The following is a 19,230-nucleotide window of genomic DNA, read 5'->3' on the forward strand; positions in this document are numbered from 1 at the left end:
GGTAGACAGGTATTGGACGGTGACGTCATTTGTTTACTCTTGAGCTTCGCTAAAGAATAGAACATTTTCACTACTGCGAGCACAATTTCAAGGTACTTTTCGTCATGAAAGGAATCAAAATTATATCTGTTTCTGTAATATATCTTCCATTCTATCAAATGAGACAAAAAAAACGAGAATATAACCATAAAAACCATACAAAAATATACCGCTAAGCGGCCGCTAATGGCTGAGAACTGAACTCCACTATTTATGGTCTGATTTCTTTCATTTTTGGTGTATGTTAAGAAGTATCTTTCCATCATACGCTGCCCAAGTTTCAATAAGATAACCCAACAAGCAATTGATAAAATAATAATAATAATATCTTTATTTACTACACGTACATGTATAAGGTATACAGGCCTAGCTGACATCAGTGACATACTACAGGTCCGCCATCAGAAATCCGGCAATCAGTTATTTGGTTCCTTCAGTTATTCGGCACTAATTTTGGCTAGCATAATTTCAAATTTCCAGGGTCGCCACACCAACCTGCTGGTACTGTTTGGTGGCACTACTTGCTGCACAAGTCATTCTAATTTCTTTTTCTCCATTTGTTATAACCTGCTTACTTTTAGCCCTAGGCATGGTTCCAATGAATAAAAGAAATGCTTCTCGTTGTGTAAAGCACCTACACAGTACACTGGCTTTGAAGCCACTGTCGGTTGCCATGAGCTCAGTCTCGTGATGCAGGAGAATATGCTTTATAATTACGCTAATATCAACACTACTAGGAAAGGTTGGAGAGAGGGGGTAAAGGAGGTTTTGTGTGCGAGGGGCTTGGACTTCCAACAGGCATGCGTGAGCGTGTTTGATAGGAGTGAATGGAGACAAATGGTTTTTAATACTTGACGTGCTGTTGGAGTGTGAGCAAAGTAACATTTATGAAGGGGTTCAGGGAAACCGGCAGGCCGGACTTGAGTCCTGGAGATGGGAAGTACAGTGCCTGCACTCTGAAGGAGGGGTGTTAATGTTGCAGTTTAAAAACTGTAGTGTAAAGCACCCTTCTGGCAAGACAGTGATGGAGTGAATGATGGTGAAAGTTTTTCTTTTTCGGGCCACCCTGCCTTGGTGGGAATCGGCCAGTGTGATAAAAAAAAAAAAAAAAAAAATCAACACTACAGCTTATTGCCTATCACAATTGATCTAATATGACATAATAAACAATATATGTTAAATACTCCAGAATGAATAATATTTGGCATAATGCCGAGAAGTTCGACGGAGGTATGAAGAGGATATGGTATACAAATACCATTCTCCTATCCCTGTCTTGGGGGCTTGTATTAGAGAAAACAGAGTATAGCACAGGGCTAACTGTGATATACACTCGTACTGCACCATAAACCTGAAACAAAAAAAAATTATTTTCTCTATATAGATTATCACACATAGCAGCATGTGTGTAGAGAACCTAGGATAACCCAAAAAAGTCAGACAATGTGGCTTATTTCTAGTACCTGGCTTGGGTTAGCCATATATGATTTTTGGTAAATACATGTATTCGATTCCCAGCCAGGGTAGAAACACTGGGCATGTTTCTTTACACCTGTTGTCTATGTTCACCCATCAGTAAATGGGTACCTGGGTGTTAGCCGACTGGTGTAGGTGTTATCCTGGGACACTGACCTAATTTGCTTGAAATACTCTGCATAACAAGCGGCTTTCTATATACTAGTAGTATGTCACTGATGTCAGCTAAGCCTGTATGACATGTACGTGTAGTAAATACATTACAGTGGACCCTCGCCTAACGAACGCATCGCATAACGTTAAATCTGCCTAGCGATACATTTTAACGCAAAAATTTTGCCTCGGCTAGCGCTAAAAAACTCGCTCAACGCGATTCGTTCGAGATGCGTCCACGTGCGGCCTGAGCCCGCCTCACTTGTTCCGTGGGTGCCAGTGTTTACAAGCCAGACACCGCAGTCGCTTCCAAGCATACAATCGGAACACTTCATATTATCACAGCCTTTTTAGTGATTGCACCTGCAAAATAAGTCACCATGGGCCCCAAGAAAGCTTCTAGTGTCAACCCTAGGAAAAAGGGTGAGAATTACTATGGATATGAAGAAAGAGATCTTTGCTAAGTATGAAAGTGGAGTGCGTGTCTCCGAGCTGGCTAGGTTGTACACAAAACCCCAATCAACCATCGCTACTATTGTGGCCAAGAAAACGGCAATCAAGGAGGCTGTTCTTGCCAAAGGTGCAACTTTGTTTTTGAAACAGAGATCGCAAGTGATAGATGTTGAGAGACTGTTATTGGTGTGGATAAACGTAAAACAGATAGCAGGAGATAGCATATCTCAAGCGATCATGTGTGAAAAGGCTAGGAAGTTACATGAGGATTTAATTAGAAAAATGCCTGCAACTAGTGGTGATGTGAGTGAATTTAAGGCCAGCAAAGGTTGGTTTGAGAGATTTAAGAAACGTAGTGGCATACATAGTGTGATGAGGCATGGTGAGACTGCCAGTTCGGACCACAAAGCAGCTGAAAAATATGTGCAGGAATTCAAGGAGTACATAGACAATGAAGGACAAACCTGAACAAGTGTTTATTTGTGACAAAACAGGCCTGTTTTGGAAGAAAATGCCAAGCAGGACCTACATTACTGAGGAGGAAAAGGCACTCCCAGGACATAAGCCTATGAAAGACAGGCTTACTCTGTTGATGTGTGCTAATGCTAGTGGTGATTGCAAAGTGAAGCCTTTATTGGTGTATCACTCAAACTCCCAGAGTGTTCAGGAAAAACAATGTCGTCAAGGCTAATTTGTGTGTGCTGTGGAGGGCAAACAGTAAGGCATGGTTCACTAGGGACTTTTTCTATGACTGGTTACACCATGCATTTGCCCCCACTGTGAAAAATTACCTAATTGAAAAGAAATTAGACCTTAAGTGCCTCCTGGTATTAGACAATGCCCCTGGTCATCCTTCAGACGTGGCAGAGCGACTTTCTGGGGACACGAGCTTCATTAAGGTGAAGTTTTTGCCTCCTAATACCACTCCTCTCCTGCAGCCCATGGACCAGCAGGTCATTTCCAACCTCAAGAAACTGTACACAAAAGCTATGTTTGAAAGGTGCTTTGTAGTGACCTCAAACTCAATTGACTCTGAGAGAGTTTTGGAGAGATCACTTTAGCATCCTCAATTGTGTAAACATTATAAGTAAGGCTTGGGAGGAAGTGACTAAGAGGACCTTGAGCTCTGCTTGGAAGAAACTGTGGCCAGAATGTGTAGACAAAAGGGATTTTGAAGGATTTGAGGCTAACCCTGGGAATCCTATGCCAGTTGAGGAATCCATTGTGGCATTGGGGAAGTCCTTGGGATTGGAGGTTAGTGGGGAGGACGTGGAAGAGTTGGTGGAGGAAGACAATGACAAACTAACCAGTGATGAACTGCTGGATCATCTTCAACAGCAAGAGGCCAGACCTGAGGAAACTTCTCTGGAGGAGGGGATAGAGAAATTGAAGAAGTTGTCTACTTTAAAGATTAAGGAAATGTGTGCAATGTGGCTTAAAGTGCAAACCTTTTTTGATGAAAATCACCCTCACATAGCTATTGCAAGCCGTGTTGGCAACCTGTACACTGACAATGTTGTGAAACACTTTAGGAATGTCATGAAGGAACGGGAGGTACAGGCCTCTATGGACAGATATGTTGTGCGACAGAGGTCCAGTGACTCTCAAGCTGGTCCTAGTGGCATTAAAAGAAGGGAAGTAACCCCGGAAAAGGACTTGCCACCTCAAGTCCTAATGGAAGGGGATTCCCCTTCTAAACATTAACACCATCCACAGTCTCCCCTCCTCCCATCCCATCAATCATCACCAGATCTTCAATAAAGGTAAGTGTCATGTAACTGTGCATGTCTTCTTCAGTTTGTGTGTATTAAAATTAACATTTCATGTGGTAAAAATTTTTTTTTGTTCATACTTTGGGGTGTCAGGAACGGATTAATTTGATTTCCATTATTTCTTATGGGGAAAATTAATTCGGCTAACGATAATTTCGCCTAACGTTGAGCTCTCAGGAACGGATTAATAGCGTTAGGCGAGGGTCCACTGTATTATTATTATTTTCTCAATTGTTTGTTGGGTTATCTTATTGAAACTTGGGCAATATACAATGGAGATACTTCCTAACGTACACCAAAAATGAAAGAAATCAGACCATAAATAGTGGAATTAATTTCTCAGCCATAGCGGCTGCTTAGCGGTATATTTTTGCATGGTTATATTCTCGTTTTTTCGGTCTCATTTGATAGAATGAAAGATACATTACAGAAACAGATATGATTTTGAGTGCTTTCATGACGAAAAGTACTTTGAAATTGCGCTCACAGTACCGAAAATGTTCTATTCTTTAGCGATGCTCGAGTAAACAAATGACGTCACTGTCCAATACCTGTCCGCCTGCCAGTCCAAATTCCAATACGTAGTCAAGAATGGGTTGACATTATTTATACAATTATTACAATAATGCAGTAGTTTGCTTAAGAGTAAATCATCTTTTTTTTTTTTTTTGTGAATAAAAATTCCAAACGGAAAGCAAGAGTAATATAAGAGGGGCCTGGAGCCGTGACTAATGAACAGAGAAAAATGTTATTTTAGTGCCAGGAATGTCTGCATTGTTTATTCTGGACCCTATTTTGAAATTGGCATCTGTTGATATTTGTGTGAAATTGGCCAAATTACCAATTTCTGACCACTATATTGGGTGGTTGAAGTGAATGGGCGGTTTCTTGTACTCGGTCAACAGACTAAAAGTAAATAAGCAAGTTTATTCAGGTATACACAAATACAGTTACATAGATTATCATACATAGCAGTGTATGTATAGAGAACCTAGAATAACCCCAAAAAGTCAAAGTGACTTATTTCCAGTACCTGGCTTGGGCTTGCCATATATGATTTTTGGTAAATATTTTTTTTTCTTAGTTGTTTGTTGGGCTGTCTTATTGAAACTTGGGCAATGTATGATGGAAACATGCTTCTTAATGTACAACAAAAATAAAAAAGACGGACGATAAATAAGGGAGTTCACTTCTCAGCCATTAGCCGCCTCTTTGCGGTATATTTTCACATGGTTTTTATGGTTGAAAAGTACATTGAAATTGAGCTCAAAGTAGCGGAAATGCTCGATTTTTGCCGATGTTCAATGAACTTTGTGCAAGTAAGTTGGTTAATTTTATTAAGTGTATTCTAACCTAACCATTCAGTAATCCGGCAAACTCAGTAATCTGGCACACTACAGGTCCCAATGATGCCGGATTTGTGATGGAGGACCTGTACTATATAGAAAGCCACTTGTTATGCAGAGTATTTCAAGAAAATTAGGCGAGTGTCCCAGGATAACACCCACACTAGTCGGCTAACACCCAGATACCCATTTACTGATGAGTAAATATAGACAACAGTTGTAAAGAAACAGGCCTGTTTCTACCCTGGCTGGGAATCGAATATTTACCAAAAATCATATATGGCTAACCCAAGCCAGGTACTAGAAATAAGTCATGTTGACTTTTTTGGGTTATCCTAGGTTCTCTACACACATGCTCCTGTGTGAGATAATCTATATAGAGAAAATAACTTTTTTGTTTCAGGTTTATGGTGCAGCACGAGTGTATATCACAGTTAGCCCTGTGCTATACTCTGTTTTCTCTAATACAAGCCCCCAAGACAGGGATAGGAGAATGGTATTTGTATACCATATCCTCTTCATACCTCCATCGAACTGCTCGGTATTATGCCAAATATTATTTATTCTGGAGTATTTAACATGTTTTATGTTATTTATATTGTTTATTATGTCATATTGTGATAGGCAAATAAGCTGTAGTGTTGATATTAGCGTAATAATAAAGCATATTCTCCTGCATCATGAGACTGAGCTCGTGGCAACCGACAGTGGCTTCAAAGCCCCCTTATCTTTAATGGACAATGTACTGTGTTGGTGTTTTACATAATGAGAAGCATTTCTTTTATTCACTGGAACTATGGCTAGGGCTAAAAGCAAGCAGGTTATAACAATAAATGGAGAAAAAGAAAGTGGAATGACTTATGCAGCAAGTAGCGCCACCAAACAGTACCAGCAGGTTGGTGTGGCGACTCTGGAAATTTGAAATTATGCTAGCCAAAATTAGTGCTGAATAACTGAAGTAACCGAATAACTGATTGCCGGATTGTGATGGCGGACCTGTATTATAATCCTAGTGACCTTAACTGACCTTTTTTGACCATGGGTCTGAGTAATTGTGTGGTTGTAACATTATATTTGGTGGAGTTGTTTGTGAGTTTGGGATAAATGGTGGAGAATATCAGTGTTTGGGCGAGACTTTTGAGGGAAGCAATTACTGGTCGAAATTGAATATTAACAGAGGAACAAGAAGTCATCCAGCCTGCCTTGGAAGACTTGCCCACAACTGTCACCCATTGAAGAGCTGCCTATGATTGCTATCCACCTGATGTGCCCCAGTTGCTGTATTGCTGCCCTGGTCTGTCATCCATTGTAGTGGGTGTGCGCGCGTCCCCCAGCCTCTGTGACCATGACCCGCAGACCGCTAGTTACCCACAGTTGCCAGGGATGGGTGTCCGCACTTCTGTTAATGACCTGAAATGACCTCACCTCACTTCGAAAAACTGACCATAGCCTGCAACTGCTGATGTCGGCTGCTGGTGATGCTGTGGTCTACTGAGGCGAGGCCTTCTGATGCTGTCTGCTTTGCTGAGGCCATGCTGTGGTGCTGCGACGCTGTGGACGTACCGTGATGCTGTCTGCTATGCTGTGGCCGTGCTGTGATGCTGCTTAGCTCGGGAGATGATGGCGGTGATGCTGCAGTGGTGTATGAGGGATTCTGGCTGGTGTACCAGGACAGGAGAATCTACTATGAAGGAGCTGCCATCCTCGGAGATGTGGAAGGACGTGAGCTGCGGAGGTGGACTCCAGGTACTAGGAACAGAGTGCTGCCATAGGTGGTATGGAGGTATATGCTGTCATGCTGGTCAACCTGTACAACTGGGGTGCAGGGATGTCCTGCCAGCCACGAGAGAGAATTAAGAGTGTGAGATGTCCCCAGCCTACTTTGTCTTACCAGAAGTGTTTGTTACCTGTGTGGAATAAGGTGACCTTGAAAACGGTCCACTGATCATGGCTAGCTTGTTTTTTGAGGCCAGTGAATCTTAGCAGTGGTACAGGATAATGGAGGGTCTTAGCTGTGATGCCTGCCCTGTCTCGATTTTCAGATGTTGAAGTGTGCATGTGAAGTGTATTGAAAATGCGACCATGGTGGTCGTGAAGTGGTCCAGTTGCAGTTACTTGAAAGAATGCAACCCGTTGGAGCAGTTTTTCATGCCAACAAAGCCTAGAGAGGTTTGGCCCAATGGTTAACGTGCAAGGGTGACTAGTACCGGCTAGTGCATTTCTAGTAGGAGTAGGGAAGGCAATGGAGCCAGATATTTAGTTTTAAGGAGAAATGACGGGTAAGGAGGCTTTGCACCAGAGAGCAACTGTTATGCTGGTCAACTGTGAGGTGTACTGATTATACTGCCTTGTGGTAGTTGAGAAGGCTGAGGGAAATATATGTAGATGATTAATTTTGTATTATGCTATGTATAATTTTGTCTTTGTATTGTAATAGAATTAAGGGGTTAGGATTAAAATAGTCTAATAACTTAGGGCAAATTGTCCTAGTTCTCAGATATTTTAAACTGGGGGAGAAAGGGGGATGTAATGTAGTTCAACTGTGCTTTTGAGGTCACTAAGGGACACCTAATTTAACCAATTAAATGGTCACACCTTGCCTTGGCAAATAGCTGTCAGACACGCCTTTCGGCTTAAGTTTGAGGTCTTTTGTTCTTGACGGCGTCAGGTCAAAACACGTGGTGCACACCCCATTGTGGGGAGTGCTTGAAGGATCATATAAGCCCAAGGAACAGCTATAGGAGAAGATTCGAGCGGAGCTCTGGCCTGTGTGCAGAGCTCCCAGCAGGGGATCGAGTTACAGCTCCTGGCCCCGGCTCTTCACTGGCCGCTAGTAGGTCACACTTCTTGCTCCACAAGCTTAATCATACTTCTTCTTAAAGCTATGTATGGATCCTGCCTCCACTACATCACTTCCCAGACTATTCCACTTCCTGACAACTCTGATGAAATGCTGTACTTCCTAACATCCCTGCGATTCATCAGAGTCTTCAACTTCCAATTGTGACCCCTTGTTGCCGTGTCCCATCTCTGGAACATCCTGTCTGTCCACCTTGTCGATTCCTCTCAGTATTTTATATGTCATTATCATATACCCCCATCTCTGTCCTCCAGTGTCGTGAGGTCAATTTCCCTTAACCTCTCCTCGTAGGACATGCCCCTTAGCTCTGTGACTGATATATTGCGATGATGCTCAGGCCATAAGTTATATATAGTTTATTTTATACTCATGTAGGCCATAAGAGGTGCTTGGTCCTGTTGTTTAAGTGGGGCATGTGTGGAGAAAAAAAAAAAAAGTGTGTTTACCAGCCTGCTAGAGAATGCTGGACATATTTTTCTTTTGGCCTTACTTTAATCAGCTAGTAAATGTTTATAAGTGTAAACTAATGTTTTATAAATTGTAAGGTGGGGGAGAGTGGCAGTTTTTTGTTTACCTGGAGAGAGTTCCGGGGATCAACGCCCCCGTGGCCCGGTCTGTGACCAAGCCTCATGGTGGATCAGAGCCTGATCAACCAGGCTGTTACTGGTGGCTGCACGCAATCCAATGTATGAGCCACAGCCCGGCTGGTCAGGTACCAACTTTAGGTGCTTGTCCAGTGCCTGCTTGAAGACAGCCAGGGGTCTATTTGTAATCCCCCTTATGTATGCTGGGAGGCAGTTGAACAGTCTCGGGCCCCTGATACTTACTGTATTGTCTCTTAACGTGCTAGTGACACCCCTGCTTTTCATTGGGGGGATGTTGCATCGTCTGCCGAGTATTTTGCTTTCGTTGAGAGTGATTTTTGTGTGCAAGTTCGGTACATTTATTTTCTTAGTTTATTTAACCTTCCTTGAAGATCAAACCTAGGGTTTATTAATCACTGTACTGACCACCAGTTCAGTGCTGTTTGAGTTTACAAGGGAATGTGACCCCTAGAGTGGTTTTATTTTAATATATTTTTATTTTGTAATTAAGGCCAATGTGTTTACCCCCTTAGAGGTCCTACAAACTTAGTAGCACTCTCCACTGCCTATTACAAATTGGGGGTTTTAGGCTGGTCTGCCACAGTGCTCCTTAATGGAAATGCACATCACCAATGGAAATGAATTTATGGCCATGTACCTTAATGGAAATGAATGTGCTTCTACTGGAAATAAAAACCTGTATTTAAATATACTGAAAGTGCAAGTTATGATCGCTAAACTTAAGATTTACTAAGGTATGTGCAATTTGATCAATGAATCTCAGCACTTTTACAAAACCATCTTACCTTGTGAATCAACATTTTTTTCTACCGAAGTATTGGAGGCAGCAGACCATGATAAAGACTACTATGTTATGTACATATAGACTTTGGTAAGATTTTCAATAAGAGCTCCATACAGGCGACTGTTGAAAAAAAAAAAAAGCAGTGCCACATGCTAGAGAACTTATCTCCTGGATCATTGCACTGCTGAATGATATGCAACAATTCGCAGAAGTGTTGAGAAATCAGAAAACAGATCCATTACTAGTAGTACTCGACAGAGATCAGCTTTGGACCCTTTGTTCACACTACATGAATGACATGAGTATTAATAGGCATATAAGAAAATTTACCAATGACACTAAAATAGGCCTCAAATCATTTCTGAAGAGGACAATACAGTGGTACAGGATAATTTGTAAGTTGGCAGTGTTGCTGGCAAAAAGGCAGATGCAGTTTAATGTAAACCAATGTAAGGTTTTAAATCCTGGGAAAAATACATTGACAATGCACTGGTACTTGTAAACTAAATTATGTAGACTTAAGAGTTCTGGTAAACAGAAATCTAAAGCCAAGGCAAAAAGTACTTAAGAATTTGCAATAAATATAATTCTTTTCTTCATATCAAAAAGTAAAATACTATATCCCTCAAAGTGTTCTAACAGGAATTAGTGTGCAACATGGAAAGCTTTTGATACAGTTGACCATGACTTGCTCCACGTAAAATTGTCACACTATGGTATTAGAGGGCACTCCCTCAACTGCCTCAAGTCTTACCTCAGCAACAGAAGCCAATATGTGTACGCAAATGGGGCAAGCTCTTCCACACAACCAATTACAGTTGGTGTCCCACAGGGAAGTGTCCTTGGCCCTCTTCTCTTTCTCCTATACATAAATGACCTACCAAATGCTTCGCAATTACTCAAACCCACACTTTTTGCAGATGACACTACATACGTCTTCTCTCACCCGAGCCCAGTCACGCTAGCCAATACTGTAAACACCGAATTACAGAAAATATCTACCTGGATGAGGACTAACAAACTTACACTAAACATTGACAAAACCTACTTCATTCAGTTTGGTAACAGAGCTACAGATGTACCTCTTAACATAACAATAAATGGATCACCTATCACAAAGCTAACAGAGGGAAAATTCTTAGGAATCCACCTCGATAATAGACTCAAATTTCATACACATATACAACAAATTTCTAAGAAAATTTCCAAGACTGTAGGCATACTATGGAAGATATGGTACTATGTTCCACAGTCAGCCCTCCTGGCCCTTTATCACTCTCTTATTTACCCCTATCTCACCTATGGAATTTGTGCATGGGGCTCAACAACAATTAACCATCTCAGACCACTAATTACCCAACAAAAGGCTGCAGTTAGAATGATAACAAATTCTCACTACAGGCAACACACTCCACCAATATTCAAAATACTCAACCTACTCACCATACAAAACATCCATACTTATTATTGCACCTATTACATACATAGAACACTTAACTCTGATATTAACCCTCCCCTCAAACATCTCCTTGCCAACCTCAACAGAACACATGACCATAACACAAGGCACAGATCACTCTTTGATGTTCCTCGTGTCCATCTCACGCAATGCAAAAACTCAATGCACATAAAAGGCCCTAAAATCTGGAATTCATTACCTGTAAATATAAAAGAAACACTACCTGTTTATAAATTCAAGTCTCTTCTCAAAGATCACTTACTCACTCAAAACCAAATAAATACTGAATAACTGAACCTTATAAATTGTATATCCTCTATGTTACTCACAATTATATCACACAAATGTTAAACCTAGGACCCAATCTAACTTTATTATTTTTTTAAATACACTACCTAACAGAATACTCCATTCGACTGAATGTACAGCAATGCAAGCAACCATATGACCTGTCTTTGTAATACTCATTTGTGCTTTATAGTTATCTGTTTACAATAATGTTTTATCACTGATTTCATCATTGCTTAGTTAATCTTAAGTTAATTTTAAGCCAGCCCGTAATGCTATGCATATAAGTGGCTTTGGCATGCTGCTCTTACCTGTATTTTTTGTACCTCTGTATGTATGCTTAAATTACTAAATAAAATAAAAAAAAAAATTTATTCATGGTGTGCTAAAGCATGCAATACCAGTTCTTTCCATGCAATGAGATATGAAAACAATTTCATTAGGGTTACATTTATAATGTGCAATATGGAAGCATGTTACACGAAAGTCTACTGTATCTGTAATAAGAGTACAGTATTACTGAATTTTCATCCACACAAGCATTATCATAAAAGAAAAAAAAATACCTGGAGAAGAAACTATAACAATACAGGGTCATCAGTAGTGTCACAAGATTTTTGCTTTATCTATTTTACTTCCTTACTGTAGATAAAAGAATACCTGCAGTTTTTTATTCTGAACACTGTAATCTAAGGAATGGACTGGGTTATGACAAAATGCTTAAATCCAAAGAACCTAAGCAAAAGTATTGGGATCTAAATGAATATCAAGCCTTAAGTTTATTTCAGTTACCAACACAATTTCTAATACCATACCTTTCTCAATGTTCAATTTCTTGGGAGGTTTGGTATCTTGATGGCGGAAATAAAAGTCCCTGGCCTGGCCAAGACTTACAGAGGCAATGGGAGCTTGAGAATCAAGATCCCTTTCATCATCTTTATGTTCACCCATCTTATCACTGCCATCCTTGTACCTTAAAATAATATTGAAAAATTATAAAAGTCAACATGAATTCAATGGCAAAAGAAAAAAATGCAATAGCAGCACAAGTGCCAGTGATATTTACATTTTACTGATGCGAAGATACAATTTTTTTTTTTTTACTTTTAATGTTTAATACTATGTACACCAGTTTCTTATATTAGATGCACTTCAAATATGAGGAAACACCTGTCCGACATTGCTTCACTTTGAATAATCTACATTCCCCCCCCCTTTTTTTTTTACTACATTTCAAATTTCATCACTATGCCCACTCAAATTCCATCATCATGCCCACTCAAATTCCATCATTATGCCCACTCAAATTCCATCATTATGCCCACTCAAATTCCATCATTAAGCCCACTCAAATTCCATCATTAAGCCCACTCAAATTCCATCATTATACTGACCAGGAAATTATGCAGATGGTTGTAAATCCACAGCAGCAAGCCAATGGAGGAAAAAACAGTGATGAAAATGAGGATGTAGCACTCTCTATTGACAGGTTAATTAACCCTTTGAGGGTCGACAGGCCCTCTCCCAAACTTGTTCTCAGGGTTAAAAAATAAAATAAAAAAAAAAAAAAAAAAAAAAAAAAAAAAAATAAATATAACTTTTTAGCCTATAATACTTACAAAAAAAAAAAAATTTGTGAGTATTATAGGCCCCAATTTTTTTTTTTTTGCAATCAATACTTACAGATATGGAGGCGTGAAGTTGACAGTGAACCGCTTATGGCAACATCACCAACTGCTGGTCACCCGGTAATAGTTTTTTCTACCTTTTTCTTTTATTTTTTATTTTATTTTTTCAAGTAACTTTTATGGCCTCTGAGATCAATATAAAGACTATTTGGTATATATTCACTCACTGTATACTACACAACAGCACAAACTTTGCTGTCATTATATTGTTTACAAAACATGTTTATACAAACCAACAATAAAAAATGTTGCTCATTACTATTTTTCTATCATATATATACACAGCCACTGGACAGGTTCCTGTAACTACAAGAGGTTCTGAAAGCTTGTAGTTGTGTGTGGGTGGACTTGTAAATATGCTGAGTCACCTGCATGTCTTGTGTCACAAAGATGCATCATACCAATACTCATTAACCCTCACGGCCTTCCACAACACATCCCTTCCTCCCCACACACCTACCTTCCTTCTTTCCTTCCTACCTACCTTCCCTCCTTCCTTCCTTTTTCTTTTTCTTCCTTCAAGTAACTTATGGCTTGTGAGACCAATATAAGATATACTGAATGTATATTCACTCATTGTATACTACATAATAACTGCACAAAGTTATTATATTGTTTACAAAACATGTTTACACAAACCAACAATAAAAAATGTTTATTACTATTTTTCCATCATATATATATATACACACAAAGTCACTGGGCACTTCCCAGAACTGCTACAGCTTCTGTAAAACTTGTAGTTATTGTGTGGGGGTGGACTCGTAAATATGCTGAGTCACCGGCGTAATTAGTGACGAATCACACCATCACTCACCACCCTCGTTGCCTGTCAACACTCATCCCTTCCCTTCCCTTCTCCCACCAACCCACATGAAAATAAGTCACTTTCCGAATTTTTTGGGTTATCCTAGGTTGATGGTCTCCCTTCCTTCTGGTTCCCTGGGCATTGCTTTCAGTCACAAACTCTTCAAAACCATGAAATTCATCTTCACTGATACTTCCATCTGTGTTTGAACTGTCACTTGGGAACAAAAGAGCTCCAATTAGCTGAGGAGTGAGGAGTTTCTTAGCGCCAGACATGGTGAACAAAGTGAAATAAAATGGCTTTCCCCCAATGCACCACAGGGTCCCCGATTTTTTGTACCACGCACACTGACCACAGAGACCCATTCTCTCACATCTAAGCCTACCAGCCTTTTCCTGCTTGATTTGAGGATGCTAGAATTTATGCGTACTAGTAAGTCAATAACCCTGGTGCATAAGATGTACTAGTATGTCAAAAACCCCAAAAGGGTTAAGTGTATTCTAACCTAACCACTCTGTAATTTGGCAAACTCACTAATCCGGCACACTACAGATCCCAATGACGCCAGATTAGTGATGGCCGACCTATACAGTGGACCCCCGGTTATTGACCAGTTTTTCGGCGCCTGGTTATCGGCCATTAATTCAGTTATTGGCCGTTTGGGACATGTCCATCCGCCGGCTGGGGCCGCTTGCGCATCAGTTTGGCTTTGTCTCTCGGTGGCTGAGGAAGCTTCTGCTCATACATCCAAACATTTAGCTTATTTTCCATTGTTTTTAGTGTTTTTTTTTTGCAATGCAAATATGAAATAAGTAACCATGGCTCCAAAGAAAGTTCCTGTGGTAAAGAAAGTGAGGAAACACCATGGAATTTAAGCGTGAAGTGATAGAAAAGTCTGAGAGTGGTATGAAGGTGGTGGAACTTGCTAGGATGTACAGCAAGAATAAATCAACAATTACATCCATCTTGGCAAAGAAAGAACAAATCAAAGATGCTAATGTTGGAAAAGGAGTAACTTTTCTAGCTAAACAAAGGCCACCAATAATGGGAGAGATGGAAAAATTATTATTGTGGATTAAGGAAAAAAATTAGTGGAAGACAGTGTTGTGGAGTCTATTATTTGTGAGAAGGCAAGGCAGTTGCATGAGGATCTTGCAAAGAAAATACCTGAAACAAGTGCTACAGTTTGTGAATTTATGGCCAGCAAAGGATGGTTTGATAGATTTAAGAAGAAGCATAGTGGCATACACAGTGTTGTAAGGCAAGCTTTTGTAGAGAAACACCACCCTGACAAAGCTGAAACAAGCCATATCTGCAACATGTTTAGTAACAAAACCCTGTCCCACTTCAGGGAAATCTTAGAGAGACACCAGAAACAGTGCTCTGGACAGTTATTTTGTGAGACAGGAGTCCAGTGACTCAAGCTGGTCCTAGTGGCATTAAAAGACAAAGGGAAGTAACCCCAGAGAAGGCTTTGCTACCTCAAGTCTATGGAGGAGGATTCCCCTTCCAAACACTAACTCTCCCCTCTTTCCTCCTCCCTATCTTCCAGAAGCCAGCATTAGCCTTCAAAAATGGTATGTAATACTTACATAATTTAATTTTTTTTTTTGTGAATATTTTTGTCTGGAATGGATTAATTATATTTCCATTAATTCTTATGGGAAGTATTAATTCGGTTTTCAGCCATTTCGGTTATCGGCCGCCTTTTTGGAACGGATTACAGCCGATAACCGGGGGTCCACTCTATTTGGTTTTCTAAGGTTATGTACAATGAACACTTATTATATTACAATTGTTTTAGTGTGAATTACAGTAGACTGTCATTTAGCACAGTAGTTACGTTACTGAAAATGCAGTGTTAGGTAAAATCATGTGAGATGAACTGAAGAACTTAGGGGAAGAATGGGGTTACGTTCCTGGGAGCCCCCAAAAAGCCAAAACTTTTTTTTAGGCCTCCACATCTTACAAAAATAAAAGTGAATATGTAGTTGTAGTTCATTGTGATGTATTATATGGCTTTTACTGCTTAAGACTACAAATGTAACAGAAATAATAGTATTTCTTACCTTAAATTGTGGGTGCTGGTGTTTGTGGATGATTGTGAAGAGAGTGGAGAGTTATGTTGTGGCCCTACTGAGCTGAGGAGGATGGTCGAGGTTCTGGTACTGAAGTCGATAGTTGTACTAGTGTGTCTAACTGAATCATTTAGTCAGTCAAGTCACTCAGTAAGTCAGTCAGTCACACAAATAATGTTTACTTCTTTTTCTGTGTACAAAGTAACACTTCATTACAGCTACAGGTTATCTCTTGTATAATATCTTTGTTAATTCTAAGACTTAAGTGCTTATACCTCTTTGTGCCACTTTCAGCAACACTGGTGTGGCTACTGGGTGTCATGATTGCTTGGCAGATACAAGATATAGTAATTAAAATATAACAATTCACAAACACAGCTGCCTTGTAGTAGAGAAAGACTGGACACGTATGAATTATGAACGCTGGGGTGGTGTCGGGGAGTGGCAGGGGAGGGCTCCCCGGATGCTCCACAATGAGGCGGCCGCTTGAGCAAAAGAGAATTTTTTTTTCCTTCCCACAAATTGAACCATCTTAAATTAATTATACGATATGCTACATAAAATTGTGCCGCAATTCTTCAATCGTGCAATACCCAAATCATGCCAAATAAACTCGTGCTAAATGATGGTCTACTGTTCCTAAAAAAAAAAAAAAAAAAAAAAAAAAAAAAAAAAAAAAAAAAAAAAAAAAAAAAAAAAAAAAAAAAAAAAAATCACAAGGTTTGACTTTAGTGGGTCATCCCGGGTTAAATATACTTAGGTGTGCTTTATGGCTGAATTCCACTTTAAGTATCATGAAAGTAATAAATTTGGAATGAATAAGTCATCTTCAAGTCACTTCCACACCCTGTTTGCTGGCAGGGAAGCTGGTTTCTTTGCTTACTTTTTCTAGCTAGCATACTACTACGTTGGACAATCATCACTTGTGCAGTTAACCATGATACATTGTGTGGACCCTGCAGGCCTTAGATTTTTTTCATATGTATCAATAGAAGGAAGGAGAACAAAAGTTGTGCTGAGGTCAAAAATATTGACAGGTGGCAAACTTGAGGCTTAGAAAAATTGTGTACTGATACGTCAGACACATTGTAGGCATCTGCATACTAGTATGTTGGATACACAAAGGGCTAGTGTGCCCAAGCTGGGAGGGTGATGGTTTGAGCAGAGTTGCCTCCACACCCTTTGACTATGTACAGTAGTACCTTGGTACTCGACAGCTCCCAACTCAAACAATTTGGTATTCAAAAGCTTTGTTTGGAAAAAAAAAAAATCACTCGGTAGTCAACCATTTGCTCGGCACTCAACAATGTGCATCAGACTCCCAGCAGCTGTCGTTCATTGCAAAACTCCGCTGAACTTCGCTGTAAACCATTTTGTGCTTCTTCGCATTTTTTGTTTTTTATATTTGTATAAACAAGTCACCATGGAGCCTAAGAAAATTAGTGATAACAGTCAACCAAAAAGAAAATTGGTTAGTCACAAGAGAGATGAAAAATTATTAATTATTCTTTAGGGAAAAAATTAGTTCGGTACTCGAATGGATCGGCACTCAAACAGCCTTCTGGAACGAATTAAGTCAAAGTACTGAGGTACTACTGTAATATGTACGAACATCTGCCAACAAAAAAAAACTAAGTATTTTTTGTTTATTGTTCTTAGTCAAACAAATGTGAGCCCAACATGTATGAATAACACGAATGTGCATAAAATATCAATGCATTTAGTGAAAAATAACAAGGAAAAAATCATATAAACAAGGGTTAAGAAAATCTTAATTACGGAATCCACATTATTAACCAATCACTACCAAACAAGCATAAACACTACACACAAACAAAATGAAGATATGCAAAATATGAATGCATTTGGAGAAAAAAAAACATTCATTTGTTCCAGTAACTGAAATGATTACAACTATAGATCAGCATTAACTATTACATTAACTAATTCACTAGTGTAATAAGTCTCTACTAGACTCATCAAAACCATGTTGCATTACCCGATAGAATATACAGTTCTACTGTACTTGCTGTAACTCATCTAATGACCATATGAACTATGTATTATTGCCTTACTTATCTTAAGTTAAACTCTAAGTTTGCCTGAAATGCTCTGCATACAAAGAGGCTTTTGGCATGTACACCCAACTATTATATTCCTCTGTACAACCATGTAATTTGTCAAAATAAATATCTTTATCTTTATTAAGTCATTAGCTGGTTAAAAAAAAGTACTGTAGACAACCTTTCATTTGGGAACAAACTAATCTCAGCTCAAGCAAAACTCATGGGGAAAAAAAAAAAAACTGAGGCTAGTTTCTCTTCACATTTGTCAATACCTTATAACCTATATGCAGCATCAAAATTTCTGAATTTCCATTGCTTCTCATCTCTGCAAAATTATACACTCAAGTTACCTGTTCACTAACACAAAGTTGAAGTTGTAGCCTGTGACATTGCCAAGTAAGTCGCGTACTGCCTCAAGCGGCTGTGGCCAGGGCTGAGCAGGTCTTACAATGCCACTGTACTTGTAGGTAAGGCCAGGGTCACCATAAGTCACCTTGAATATGAAGCATAATAAAATAATTAGAAGCTACAACAAAATATGTAAACCATTATATAAATTTTATAATACAGTACAATATGTATATCAACACTATCATTATTGTAATTCAAAATTCATTTAATTATATGGTTTCAACATGGATAGTTTTTACTTTTGGAGTCCATGCCACAATTTACAGAACAGCCAACAACCACTCTAGGAATGTTCATTTAACACTATCAAATAATTAAAAAAAATTAGACCTAAACTACCACAATGCGCTCTAATAATGACCTCGTGCTGCTAGCTCAACGAAATATATCAACAGTATTTTATCAAAACGCACAAAGAAAATTGTACCACAAACAGGAACTCTCCATGCCTAAACTAAAGTCACATAACTGTACCTCAAACAGGTTTCACAGAACTTATGAAGAACAAAAATAAACAATAAGTGTCACAGCTGTGAAATAAGCCAGCCTCAAAATCACATCCCTATTTGCTAATTGCCTACAGACTAAGCCATGTATTTAGAGTACTACAAAGAAAGATAAGAACACATGGAACCTCCTCTACCTCACCAAGGATTTGTAGCCCTCTGAGATTTTAATTTATTTTAAATTTTCCTTTAACAATATACAGTGGACCCCCGGTTATAGGCTGGTTTGGTTATCGGCCAACTTGGTTATCAGCGGGGTTTTCAGCGCTCGGTTATCGGCCGTTTTGAACGAGTCAATCCGCCGGCTGGGGCAGCTCGCGCTTCAGTTTGGCTTTGTCTCTCAGTGGCTGAGGAAGCTTCTGCTCATACATCCAAACATTTCACTTGTTTACCATTGTTTTTAGTGGTTTTTCTTGCAGTGCAATTGTGAAAAAAGTA

At 39.4% G+C, this 19,230-nt stretch overlaps 1 protein-coding gene across 5 annotated transcripts in view; it reads right to left on the reverse strand.

Annotated features, from left to right (window-relative positions):
• The window catches only part of LOC128690291 (DNA oxidative demethylase ALKBH2), a 50,108-nt gene that overhangs the window by 1,782 nt on the left and 29,096 nt on the right, over positions 1-19,230 (reverse strand). For all 5 annotated transcript variants that reach the window (XM_053778904.2, XM_070090530.1, XM_070090527.1 and 2 more), the window contains exons 3-4: positions 18,226-18,368; positions 12,051-12,208 (exon numbers count right to left, since the gene is read on the reverse strand). In XM_053778904.2, the coding sequence (XP_053634879.1) occupies positions 12,051-12,208; positions 18,226-18,368 (301 nt within the window). The remainder of the gene's footprint in view (positions 1-12,050; positions 12,209-18,225; positions 18,369-19,230) is intronic.

This window comes from Cherax quadricarinatus, chromosome 32 (assembly GCF_038502225.1).
Source record: "Cherax quadricarinatus isolate ZL_2023a chromosome 32, ASM3850222v1, whole genome shotgun sequence".
Taxonomy (NCBI): domain Eukaryota; kingdom Metazoa; phylum Arthropoda; class Malacostraca; order Decapoda; family Parastacidae; genus Cherax; species Cherax quadricarinatus.